Source organism: Theropithecus gelada, chromosome 1 (genome assembly GCF_003255815.1).
Source record: "Theropithecus gelada isolate Dixy chromosome 1, Tgel_1.0, whole genome shotgun sequence".
Taxonomy (NCBI): Eukaryota; Metazoa; Chordata; class Mammalia; order Primates; family Cercopithecidae; genus Theropithecus; species Theropithecus gelada.
Window position 1 is genome coordinate 221,548,839 of NC_037668.1, and position 13,219 is coordinate 221,562,057.

At 41.2% G+C, this 13,219-nt stretch overlaps 1 protein-coding gene across 1 annotated transcript; it reads left to right on the forward strand.

Annotated features, from left to right (window-relative positions):
- Positions 1–545: 545 nt before the first annotated feature.
- Positions 546–1,475, forward strand: LOC112635885 (olfactory receptor 14A16-like). The gene has a single exon (XM_025403988.1). The coding sequence runs from the start codon at positions 546–548 to the stop codon at positions 1,473–1,475; it is 930 nt and encodes a 309-aa protein (XP_025259773.1).
- The last annotated feature ends 11,744 nt before the right edge of the window (positions 1,476–13,219 follow it).

Sequence of the window (13,219 nt, forward strand, 5' to 3'; positions counted from 1 at the left end):
TGGGGGAATTTGCAAGATATTCCAACTGGTTCAGAAGAGAAGTCAAAGTACCACAGTGAAATCAAAGTACCACACATATAAGGGCAGATAAAGAAAGCTGAAATAAACTTACAAATAGATGTAAAATAGGTCTACCTACAGAACAGTAATCAATTACATTACATCAGAATATAACTAATTTGTATTTTTATGAGAAAGAATAATTTGCACATTAACTGCTTCCAATGACTTCCAGAATTGTAAAGTAGCTCAAAGATAATAAAAACAACTAGACAGGACACTTAGTATTTTTCACTGTTGTTATTTTCTTATTACAAAGTTTTTCACAATTTTTCCTGACTCTGGCATAAGAATGAAGATTGGATGAGCAGAGGAAATGCTATTTGTTAAAGTCCTCCTTGTTCCTTGGTGTTGTCTGATATGATCTTGAATTTTTTGGCAGATGCACATCTGAGTGGGAGAAAGATAAGTGAAGGAAATAAAACAGTAAACCCTTTTGTCCAAGTCTAAAACTGCTTACTTTATTTTTTACAGCAACTGGTAAAATGTCCAAAGAAATGAATAACTTCACCTTTGGGAGAATATTCTTCCTCATGGGGTTCTCCGACATTCGGGAGACCCAGATCCTACATTCTGTGCTCTTTTTGCTAATTTACCTGGTGGCACTGATGGGGAATCTTCTCATCATCACCCTCATCATCAAGGATCATCGGCTCCACACGCCCATGTACTTTTTCCTAAAGAACTTATCTTTCCTGGATCTGTGTCTCATTTCCGTCACTGTTCCTAAGTCCATCACAAACTCCCTGATGAATTGCAACACCATTTCATTCCTTGGATGTGTGTGTCAGGTTTTTTTCTTCTTTCTCTTAGCCAATACAGAAGTAGCTCTTCTCACGGTCATGTGCTATGACCGCTATGTTGCCATCTGCCACCCACTCAGATATGAGGTCATAATGAGTCATGAAGCCTGTGTGCAGATGGCTGTCTCTTCATGGGTCAATGGAGGTCTCAATGCAATCCTGCACACAGCTTGCACCTTCTCTGTGCCCATGTGTGGGTTTCCTGAGGTTCATCATTTCTTTTGTGATATTCCACAACTGCTCTCCCTTGCCTGTTCTTACAACACTGGTGAATTGGTAATCATTGGGCTCAGCCTCGTGTTGGACTTTGGCTGCTTTGTGTTTATTGACATTTCTTACATTCACATATTCTCCACTGTGCTCAGGATGCCCTCCAAAGAAGGCAGGTCCAAAGCTTTCTCCACATGCCTGCCTCATCTCACTGTTGTGACTTTATTTTTCTCTTCAGGGTTTTTTGCCTATTTACGCCCTCTGCCTAAATCTCCATCACCCTTGGATTTGCTGGTTTCAGTGTTCTACACTGTGATGCCACCCATCATGAATCCCTTCATCTATAGCCTAAGAAATAAGGATATGAAGATGGCATTCTGGGAACTACAAATTAGTAGATAGCATCTTTCAAATTAGAAGAGTTATTCTCACATACAACATCAGCTTTTCATAATCATCTAAACCATATGGTTACATAGTCTGGCAATAATATTGGACATCTAGAGTAAGAGTTCTCATGAAAAATCTGGTGGCACTCATTGGAGTGCTACTGAGAAGTGCCCTTATGCCCAGATCGAGTGTGTGGTAAGGCCAGTAGTGTTCCACTTGTAGACACTGGGAAGAAGTATGCCTTGTATGTATCACCCTAGTGGGAGCTCCTTTGTTTCTGACAACTGGACAGGATGCTGGGACATTGGAGATAAACGTGGACACTCCCAGGAAAACCAAATGTATAGTCATTCTTAACTAAGGTGATATCTGAAATGCTATGTGAGATGACATGTAGAATCAATTCTCAAATTAAAGGGACTAGGTAGAGGTGATAGTTGCACAACCTTGTGAATGTACTAAATGCCTCTGAATTGTACAAGCTATAATGGTTGATTTCATGTTATGTGAATGTCACAACACCAATAAGACAAAACTAAAACCAAACAAGTCTCTTTTCCTCTTTTCTTCCCCAAATCTACTAACATTTCCTAGCATAGTGTGGATCCTTGTCATCTGGAAAGAGATATATTAAAACTCAACTTTACTATATATCAATACATATATTTTTAAATATTAAAACAAGTTCCTGGGTGCACTGAGTAAAAGTACTCACACTAAAGAGCTTAGAATAAATTTGGGTATAGGGAGGCAATATAATATTTTTTGGAAAGGGAAATATCTAAGCTGTATTTGAGAGGATGAAGAGGAATAAACCTGAAAAAGAGAGAGAAAGACCAGAATGAAGGCTGAGAGGAAAGCAAAACTAAACAAAACCAGTGAAGGCTGGGAGAAGATGAGAACCTGATCTAGGAGGGAAACTACAGTGAACTGTGTCCTGAAACACATAAGGGAAAAGCTTGGGCAGAGGGGTAAAGGCTGGGCAAAATTTTGAGAGGCTGAAAACACACACAGGGAGATGAAGCTTTGCTCGACCTTTGGCATGAAGAGAAAGTAGCTACAGGCCTTTCTATCACATGGCTAAGCTATTAGATATGTTTAGAGAGGCAAAAACAACAGCCAAGAAAATCGAGGTTACTCCCAATAACAATTTCAGATCTTATAACGTCTGGATATGCAACTTCCTGTGATTTTAAGTCTGCTTTGCCTTCCTACAGTAATGATTATTTTCCTGTTGTGGTGGACGTAGTCCAGATCACCTAGGCCTAAGAATGCTGCAGAGGAGCTCTAATTCTCTGCTTAGATGCTCTCCCAGCCCCATTGGCCTGTGATGGTGCTTATTTCGGCTGTGACTTGACATTCTCTCTCTAAGTCTTTGATATCTGCTGTCTTCCCTCACTAAGCTGTGCATCATGAGGTAGATTTCTTTCATTCATATACACACACACACACACACACATATACATGCACACACATATATATAAAACTTTAAGTTCTGGGATAAAATATATATATATTGTTTTACTTTAACTTCTGGGATACATATGCTGAAAGTGCAGGTTTGTTACATAGGTATACATGCGTCACGGTGGTTTCCTGCACCTTTCTCTCTGTCATCTAGATTTTAAGCCCCACATACATCAAGTATTTTGTCCTAATGCTCTCCCTCCCTTTGTCCCCACCCCCTACTGGCCCGGGTGTGTGATGTTCCCCTCCCGGTGTCCATGAGTTCTCATTGTTCAACTCCCACTTATGAGTGAGAACATGCGGTGTTTGGTTTTCTGTTCCTGTGTCAGTTTGCTGGGGATGATGGCTTCCAGCTTCAACTTACTGTTTTTTATGGCTGCATAATATTCCATGGTGTACATGTGCCACATTTTCTTTATCCAGTCTATCACTGATGGCGATAGATTTCTGTCTTTAGAATACGGGCGGATCACGAGGTCAGGAGATCGAGACCATCCTGGCTAACAGGGTGAAACCCCCTCTCTATTACAAAATACAAAAAATTAGCCGGGCGAGGTGGCAGCGCCTGTGGTTCCAGCTGCTCGGGAGGCTGAGGCCGGAGAATGGCCGGAACCCGGGAGGCAGAGCTTGCAGTGAGCTGAGATCCGGCCACTGCACTCCAGCCTGGGCCACAGAGCGAGACTCCGTCTCAAAAAAAAAAAAAAAAAAAAAAAAGAATATGGCTTCATGTGTGGCCTACCCTGGACAGTAGCAAGTGGTTAACACATGAATGAATGGGCGCTACTCACATCTTTCTCTGTTGCCACAAAATTTTGTTATTCTCCCTATTTTCCCTATCTTTAAAAGTTTTAGACCCCTGTGCCTGCCAGACCTTGGCGGTCCTGTGAGCCCTGGCAGCCCGTGGCCATCTCGACCTAGAGGCACGCGTGGGGCCGCACAGCCTCTCAGCGGTTGCCGGGTGGTGCCCGGGAGGCCGTGGGCCAGCGAGGGCGCTCTTCGTGGCGGTAGGTGTGTTAAGATGGCGGCTGTGGCTACGGAGGAGGGGAGCGGGAGGCGGAGGAGGTGCGAGAGGGGAAGCAGCGCGGAGAGGGGAAGGGGGAAGGAGCGGGAAGGAGCGGGAAGGAGGGGGAAGGAGGGGGAAGGAGGGGGAAGGGGGGGAAGGAGGAAGGGGAAAAGGGGAAGGGGGAAAGGCAGGGGCCACCAGTTGCCATAATTCCAATGTTATTTTTCATAGAAATAGGAAAAAAATCCAAAAACTTGTATGGAACCACAAAAGACTGCAAATAACCACAGCAATCTTGAGCAATAAATAAATAAATAAATAAAAAATGAAGAAAACAACAGAAAAATGAAAACAAAGCTGCCAAAGCTGCAGGCATCATGCCACCTGATCTAAAAATATAATGCAGATATATCTGACCATTTTTAAATAAGATTGTTATTTTGCTATTTGAGGTGATTGCATTCCTTGTATACTCTGGGTATTAATTATCTTTCAAATAAATGGTTTGCAAATATTTTCTCTTTTTCTGTAGGCTCTTTTCACTCTTTTGTTTCCTTTGTTATGCATAAGCTTTTTTAGTTTGATATGATCCCATTTGTTTATTTTTGCTTTTGTTGCCTATGCTTTTGAGATCTTATTCATAAAGTGATTTCATAGACCAACTCTTGAAGTATTTTGCCTATTTTTTCTTTTAGTAGTTTTGTTGTTTCCGGTCTTAAATTTAAGTCTTCAATCCATTTTGAATTTTGTATAGGGCAAGAGGTGGGGATCTAGTTTCATTCACCTGCTGATGGATATTCAGTTTTCCCAGCACCATTTACTGAAGAGACTGGCCTTTCCCCAGTGAGTGCTCTTGGTGCCTTTGTCAAAAACCAGTTGACTGTAGATACGCGAATGAATTTATGGGTTTTTGTATTCTGTTTCATTTGTCTGTTTCTATTTTTATGCCAGTACCATGCTGTTTGATTACTGTAGTTTTATACTTATATTGTTTTTAACTTTTAGGTTCAGGAGTACATGTGTAGATTTGTTATATAGGTAAATTGCATGTTGTGGGGGTTTGGTGTACAGATTATTTTGCTACTCAGGTAATAGGCATAGCACTCAATAGGTAGTTTTTTGATTCTCATGTTCCTTCCCCTACCCTCAAGTAGGCCCTTGTATCTGTTGTTCTATATTTTGAAGTTTGGTAGTGTGATGTCTCCAGCTTTGTTATTTTTGCCCAGGATTGCATGAGATATTTGGGGTCTTTTGTGATTCTATACAAATTTTAAGGTTTTTCTTTCTATTTCTGTGAAGAATGACATTGGTATTTTGCTAGAGATTGCATTGACTCTGTAGATTACCTTGGGTAGCATGGCAATCTTTTTTTTTTTTAATTATTATTATACTTTAAGTTCTAGGGTACATGTGCATGACGTGCAGGTTTGTTACATATGTATACTTGTGCCATGTTGCTGTGCTGCACCCATCAACTCGTCAGCACCCAACAACTCGTCATTTACATCAGGTATAACTCCCAATGCAATCCTTCCCCCCTCCCCCCTCCCCATGATAGGCCCCGGTGTGTGATGTCCCCCTTCCCGAGTCCAAGTGATCTCATTGTTCAGTTCCCACCTATGAGTGAGAACATGCGGTGTTTGGTTTTCTGTTCTTGTGATAGTTTGCTAAGAATGATGGTTTCCAGCTGCATCCATGTCCCTACAAAGGACACAAACTCATCCTTTTTGATGGCTGCATAGTATTCCATGGTGTATATGTGCCACATTTTCTTAATCCAATCTGTCACTGATGGACATTTGGGTTGATTCCAAGTCTTTGCTATTGTGAATAGTGCCGCAATGAACATACGTGTGCATGTGTCTTTATAGCAGCATGATTTATAATCCTTTGGTTATATACCCAGTAATGGGATGGCTGGGTCATATGGTACATCTAGTTCTAGATCCTTGAGGAATCGCCATACTGTTTTCCATAATGGTTGAACTAGTTTACAATCCCACCAACAGTGTAAAAGTGTTCCTATTTCTCCACATCCTCTCCAGCACCTGTTGTTTCCTGACTTTTTAATGATTGCCATTCTAACTGGTGTGAGATGGTATCTCATTGTGGTTTTGATTTGCATTCTCTGATGGCCAGTGATGATGAGCATTTTTTCATGTGTCTGTTGGCTGTATGAATGTCTTCTTTTGAGAAATGTCTGTTCATATCCTTTGCCCACTTTTTGATGGGGTTGTTTGTTTTTTTCTTGTAAATTTGTTTGAGTTCTTTGTAGGTTCTGGATATTAGCCCTTTGTCAGATGAGTACATTGCAAAAATTTTCTCCCATTCTGTAGGTTGCCTGTTCACTCTGATGGTAGTTTATTTTGCTGTGCAGAAGCTTTTTAGTTTAATGAGATCCCATTTGTCAATTTTGGCTTTTGCTGCTGTTGCGTTTGGTGTTTTAGACATGAAGTCTTTGCCCATGCCTGTGTCCTGAATGGTACTACCTAGGTTTTCCTCTAGGATTTTTATGGTATTAGGTCTAACATTTAAGTCTCTAATCCATCTTGAATTAATTTTCGTATAAGGAGTAAGGAAAGGATCCAGTTTCAGCTTTCTACTTATGGCTAGCCAATTTTCCCAGCACCATTTATTAAATAGGGAATCCTTTCCCCATTTCTTGTTTCTCTCAGGTTTGTCAAAGATCAGATGGCTGTAGATGTGTGGTATTATTTCTGAGGACTCTGTTCTGTTCCATTGGTCTGTATCTCTGTTTTGGTACCAGTACCATGCTGTTTTGGTTACTGTAGCCTTGTAGTATAGTTTGAAGTCAGGTAGCGTGATGCCTCCAGCTTTGTTCCTTTGGCTTAGGTTTGTCTTGGCAATGCGGGCTCTTTTTTGGTTCCATATGAACTTTAAAGCAGTTTTTTCCAGTTCTGTGAAGGAAGTCATTGGTAGCTTAATGAAGATGACATTGAATCTATAAATTACCTTGGGCAGTATGGCCATTTTCACGATATTGATTCTTTCTATCCATGAGCATGGTATGTTCTTCCATTTGTTTGTGTCCTCTTTTATTTCACTGAGCAGTGGTTTGTAGTTCTCCTTGAAGAGGTCCTTTACATCCCTTGTCAGTTGGATTCCTAGGTATTTGATTCTCTTTGAAGCAATTGTGAATGGAAGTTCATTCATGATTTGGCTCTCTGTTTGTCTGTTACTAGTGTATAAGAATGCTTGTGATTTTTGCACATTAATTTTGTATCCTGAGACTTTGCTGAAGTTGCTTATCAGCTTAAGGAGATTTTGGGCTGAGACAATGGGGTTTTCTAAATATACAATCATGTCATCTGCAAACAGGGACAATTTGACTTCTTCTTTTCCTAACTGAATACCCTTGATTTCTTTCTCTTGCCTGATTGCCCTAGCCAGAACTTCCAACACTATGTTGAATAGGAGTGGTGAGAGAGGGCATCCCTGTCTTGTGCCAGTTTTCAAAGAGAATTTTTCCAGTTTTTGCCCATTCAGTATGATACTGGCTGTGGGTTTGTCATAAATAGCTCTTATTATTTTGAGATACGTTCCATCAGTACTGAATTTATTGAGCATTTTTAGCATGAAGGGCTGTTGAATTTTGTCAAAAGCCTTTTCTGCATCTATTGAGATAATCATGTGGTTCTTGTCTTTGGTTCTGTTTATATGCTGGATTATGTTTATTGATTTGTGAATGTTGAACCAGCCTTGCATCCCAGGGATGAAGCCCACTTGATCATGGTGGATAAGCTTTTTGATGTGCTGCTGAATCCGGTTTGCCAGTATTTTATTGAGGATTTTTGCATCGATGTTCATCAGGGATATTGGTCTAAAATTCTCTTTTTTTGTGGTGTCTCTGCCAGGCTTTGGTATCAGGATGATGTTGGCCTCATAAAATGAGTTAGGGAGGATTCCGTCTTTTTCTATTGATTGGAATAGTTTCAGAAGGAATGGTACCAGCTCCTCCTTGTACCTCTGGTAGAATTCAGCTGTGAATCCATCTGATCCTGGACTTTTTTTGGTTGGTAGGCTATTAATTATTGTCTCAATTTCAGAGCCTGCTATTGGTCTATTCAGGGATTCAACTTCTTCCTGGTTTAGTCTTGGAAGAGTGTAAGTGTCCAGGAAATTATCCATTTCTTCTAGATTTTCTAGTTTATTTGCGTAGAGGTGTTTATAGTATTCTCTGATGGTAGTTTGTATTTCTGTGGGGTCGGTGGTGATATCCCCTTATCATTTTTTATTGCATCTATTTGATTCTTCTCTCTTTTCTTCTTTATTAGTCTTCCTAGCAGTCTGTCAATTTTGTTGATCTTTTCAAAAAACCAACTCCTGGATTCATTGATTTTTTGGAGGGTTTTTTGTGTCTCTATCTCCTTCAGTTCTGCTCTGATCTTAGTTATTTCTTGCCTTCTGCTAGCTTTTGAATGTGTTTGCTCTTGCTTCTCTAGTTCTTTTAATTGCGATGTTAGAGTGTCAATTTTAGATCTTTCCTGCTTTCTCTTGTGGGCATTTAGTGCTATAAATTTCCCTCTACACACTGCTTTAAATGTGTCCCAGAGATTCTGGTATGTTGTATCTTTGTTCTCATTGGTTTCAAAGAATATCTTTATTTCTACCTTCATTTCGTTATGTACCCAGTAGTCATTCAGGAGCAGGTTGTTCAGTTTCCATGTAGTTGAGCGGTTTTGATTGAGTTTCTTAGTCCTGAGTTCTAGTTTGATTGCACTGTGGTCTGAGAGACAGTTTCTTATAATTTCTGTTCTTGTACATTTGCTGAGGAGTGCTTTACTTCCAATTATGTGGTCAATTTTGGAATAAGTGCGATGTGGTGCTGAGAAGAATGTATATTCTGTTGATTTGGGGTGGAGAGTTCTATAGATGTCTATTAGGTCTGCTTGGTGCAGAAATGAGTTCAATTCCTGGATATCCTTGTTAACTTTCTGTCTTGTTGATCTGTCTAATGTTGACAGTGGAGTGTTGAAGTCTCCCATTATTATTGTGTGGGAGTCTAAGTCTCTTTGTAAGTCTCTAAGGACTTGCTTTATGAATCTGGGTGCTCCTGTATTGGGTGCATATATATTTAGGATAGTTAGCTCTTCCTGTTGAATTGATCCCTTTACTATTATGTAATGGCCTTCTTTGTCTCTTTTGATCTTTGATGGTTTAAAGTCTGTTTATTCAGAGACTAGTATTGCAACCCCTGCTTTCTTTTGTTCTCCATTTGCTTGGTAAATCTTCCTCCATCCCTTTATTTTGAGCCTATGTATGTCTCTGCATGTGAGATGGGTCTCCTGAATACAGCAGACTGATGGGTCTTGACTCTTTATCCAGTTTGCCAGTCTGTGTCTTTTAATTGGAGCATTTAGTCCATTTACATTTAAGGTTAAGATTGTTATGTGTGAACTTGATCCTGCCATTATGATATTAACTGGTTATTTTGCTCGTTAGTTGATGCAGTTTCTTCCTAGCCTCAATGGTCTTTACATTTTGGCCTGTTTTTGCAATGGCTGGTACCGGTTGTTCCTTTCCATGTTGAGTGCTTCCTTTAGGGTCTCTTGTAAGGCAGGCCTAGTGGTGACAAAATCTCTAAGCATTTGCTTATCTGTAAAGGATTTTATTTCTCCTTCACTTATGAAACTTAGTTTGGCTGGATATGAAATTCTGGGTTTAAAATTCTTTTCTTTAAGAATGTTGAATATTGGCCCCCACTCTCTTCTGGCTTGTAGAGTTTCTGCCGAGAGATCTGCTGTGAGTCTGATGGGCTTCCCTTTGTGGGTAACCCGACCTTTCTCTCTGGCTGCCCTTAAGATTTTTTCCTTCATTTCAACTTTGGTGAATCTGGCAATTATGTGTCTTGGAGTTGCTCTTCTCGAGGAGTATCTTTGTGGCGTTCTCTGTATTTCCTGGATTTGAATGTTGGCCTGCCCTACTAGGTTGGGGAAGTTCTCCTGGATGATATCCTGCAGAGTGTTTTCCAACTTGGTTCCATTTTCCCCCTCACTTTCAGGCACCCCAGTCAGATGTAGATTTGGTCTTTTTACATAATCCCATACTTCTTGCAGGCTTTGTTCATTTCTTTTTCTTCTTTTTTCTTTTGGTTTCTCTTCTCGCTTCATTTCATTCATTTGATCCTCAATCGCTGATACTCTTTCTTCCAGTTGATCGAGTCGGTTACTGAAGCTTGTGCATTTGTCACGTATTTCTCGTGTCATGGTTTTCATCTCTTTCATTTCGTTTATGACCTTCTCTGCATTAATTACTCTAGCCATCAATTCTTCCACTTTTTTTCAAGATTTTTAGTTTCTTTGCGCTGGGTACGTAATTCCTCCTTTAGCTCTGAGAAGCTTGATGGACTGAAGCCTTCTTCTCTCATCTCGTCAAAGTCATTCTCCGTCCAGCTTTGATCCGTTGCTGGCGATGAGCTGCGCTCCTTTGCAGGGGGAGATACGCTCTTATTTTTTGAATTTCCAGCTTTTCTGCCCTGCTTTTTCCCCATCTTTGTGGTTTTATCTGCCTCTGGTCTTTGATGATGGTGATGTACTGATGGGGTTTTGGTGTAGGTGTCCTTCCTGTTCGATAGTTTTCCTTCTAACAGTCAGGACCCTCAGCTGTAGGACTGTTGGAGATTGCTTGAGGTCCACTCCAGACACTGTTTGCCTGGGTATCAGCAGCAGAGGCTGCAGAAGATAGAATATCGCTGAACAGCGAGTGTACCTGTCTGACTCTTGCTTTGGAGGCTTCCTCTCAGGGGTGGACTCCACCGTGTGAGGTGTGGGGTGTCGGTCTGCCCCTAGTGGGGGATGTCTCCCAGTTAGGCTACTCAGGGGTCAGGGACCCACTTGAGCAGGCAGTCTGTCCCTTTTCAGATCTCAACCTCCGTGTTGGGAGATCCACTCCTCTCTTCAAAGCTGTCAGACAGAGTCGTTTGCGTCTGCAGAAGTTTCTGCTGCTGTTGTTGTTATCTGTGCCCTGTCCCCAGAGGTGGAGTCTACAGAGACAGGCAGGTTTCCTTGAGCTGCTGTGAGCTCCACCCAGTTCGAGCTTCCCAGCAGCTTTGTTTACCTATTTAAGCCTCAGCAATGGCGGGCGCCCCTCCCCCAGCCTCACTGCTGCCTTGCGGTTAGATCGCAGACTGCTGTGCTAGCAATGAGGGAGGCTCCGTGGGCATGGGACCCTCCTGGCCAGGTGTGGGATATAATCTCCTGGTGTGCCTGTTTGCTTAAAGCGCAGTATTGGGATGGGAGTTACCCAATTTTCCAGGTGTTGTGTGTCTCAGTTCCCCTGGCTAGGAAAAGGGATTCCCTTTCCCCTTGCGCTTCCCAGGTGAGGCGATGCCTCGCCCTGCTTCAGCTCTCGCTGGTCGGGCTGCAGCAGCTGACCAGCACGGATTGTCCGGCACTCCCTAGTGAGATGAACCCAGTACCTCAGTTGAAAATGCAGAAATCACCGGTCTTCTGTGTTGCTCGCGCTGGGAGTTGGAGACTGGAGCTGTTCCTATTCGGTCATCTTGCTCCGCCCCCCTGGCAATCTTAACAAATTAACATGGAATGAATTTAAATAATCTTTTCATTTGTGTGTGTCCTCTTCAATTTCTTTTATCAGAGTTTAGTCGTGTTCCTTGTAGAGATCCTTCACCTCCTCGGTTAAATTTATTCCTAGGTATTTTATTTTATTTTAGTCTAGTTTAGTTTTGTAGCTCTTGTAAATGGATGGCCTTCTTGATTTTTTTCAGCTAGTTTATTGTTCGTGTATAGAAACATTACCAGTTTTCATATGTTGATTTTGCATCCTACAATTTTATTGAATTTCTTTATCAATTCTAAGAGTTTTTTGGTAGAGTCTTCAGGATTTTCTTTTTTTAAAATTTAATTTTTTTTTTTTATTATTACACTTTAAGTTCTAGGGTACATGTGCATAACGTGCAGGTTTTGTTACATATGTATACTTGTGCCATGTTGGTGTGCTGCACCCATCAACTCGTCAGCACCCATCAACTCATCAGCACCCATCGACTCATCATTTACATCAGGTATAACTCCCAATGCAATCCCTCCCCACTTCCCCCTCCCCATAATAGGCCCCGGTGTGTGATGTTCCCCTTCCCGAGTCCAGGTGATCTCATTGTTCAGTTCCCACCTATGAGCAAGAACATGCAGTGTTTGGTTTTCTGTTCTTGTGATAGTTTGCTGAGAATGATGGTTTACAGCTGATTATATAAGATCTTGTTATCTGTAAACAGGGACAATTTGACTTCCTGTTTTCCAATTTGGATGCCCTTTCTTTCTTTTTCCTCATTGCTCTGGCTAGAAGAGGCATTTTTCAAAAGAAGACATAGAAATGGCCAACAAATATATGAAAAGAATGTTCATTACTCATTATCAGAGAAATACAAATTAAAAACCCAATGAAGTATTTTCTTACTCTAATTAGGATGGCTATTATCAAGAAAACAAGAAATAACAAATGCTGGTAAGGATGCAGAGAAAAGAGAACTCTCATAAACTGTTGGCGACAATGTCAACTAGTACAGCCACTAAGGAAAACAGAGCAGAAGTTTCTCAAAAAAGTACAGATAGAGCTACCATATGATCCAGCAATCCCACTACTGGGCATTTATCCACAGGAAAGGATATCAGTATATATTGAAGAGACATCTGCAATCCCATGAGACGATTGCACAATATTCACAATAGCCAATTGCAGCCCGATTCACAATAGCCAAACTATGGAATCAACCTGGGTGCCCAACAACAGATGACTGGATAAAGAAAATGTAGACTATCTATACAATGGAATACTGTTCAACTATAAAAAAGGAAGGAAACCCGGTTATTCACAGCAACATGGATGGTACTGGAGGTAATTGTGTTAAGTGGAATAAGCCAGGGACAGAAAGATAAACACTGTGTGTAGTGTTCTTACTCATATGTGAAAGCTAAAAATAAGTTAATGTCATAGAAATAAAAAAGTAGAACAGAGGATAATGGAGGCTGAGAAGGGTAGGGATAAGGTTTTGATAAATAATCGAAAAACTCAAGGAGGTTTTGATAATTAATTCAAATTACAGCCAGGCAGGAGGAATAAGTTTGGGGTTTTTTTTTTTTTCCTTGAGACGGAGTCTCGCTCTGTCACCTGGGCTGGAGTACAGTGGCGCAATCTCAGCTCACTGCAACCCCTGCCTCCCAGGTTCTCCTTCCATCAACCTTCCGAGTAGTTGGGATTATAGACAGGTGCCACCACTCCTGGGCCAGGAGGCCCAGCCAACTGGTTT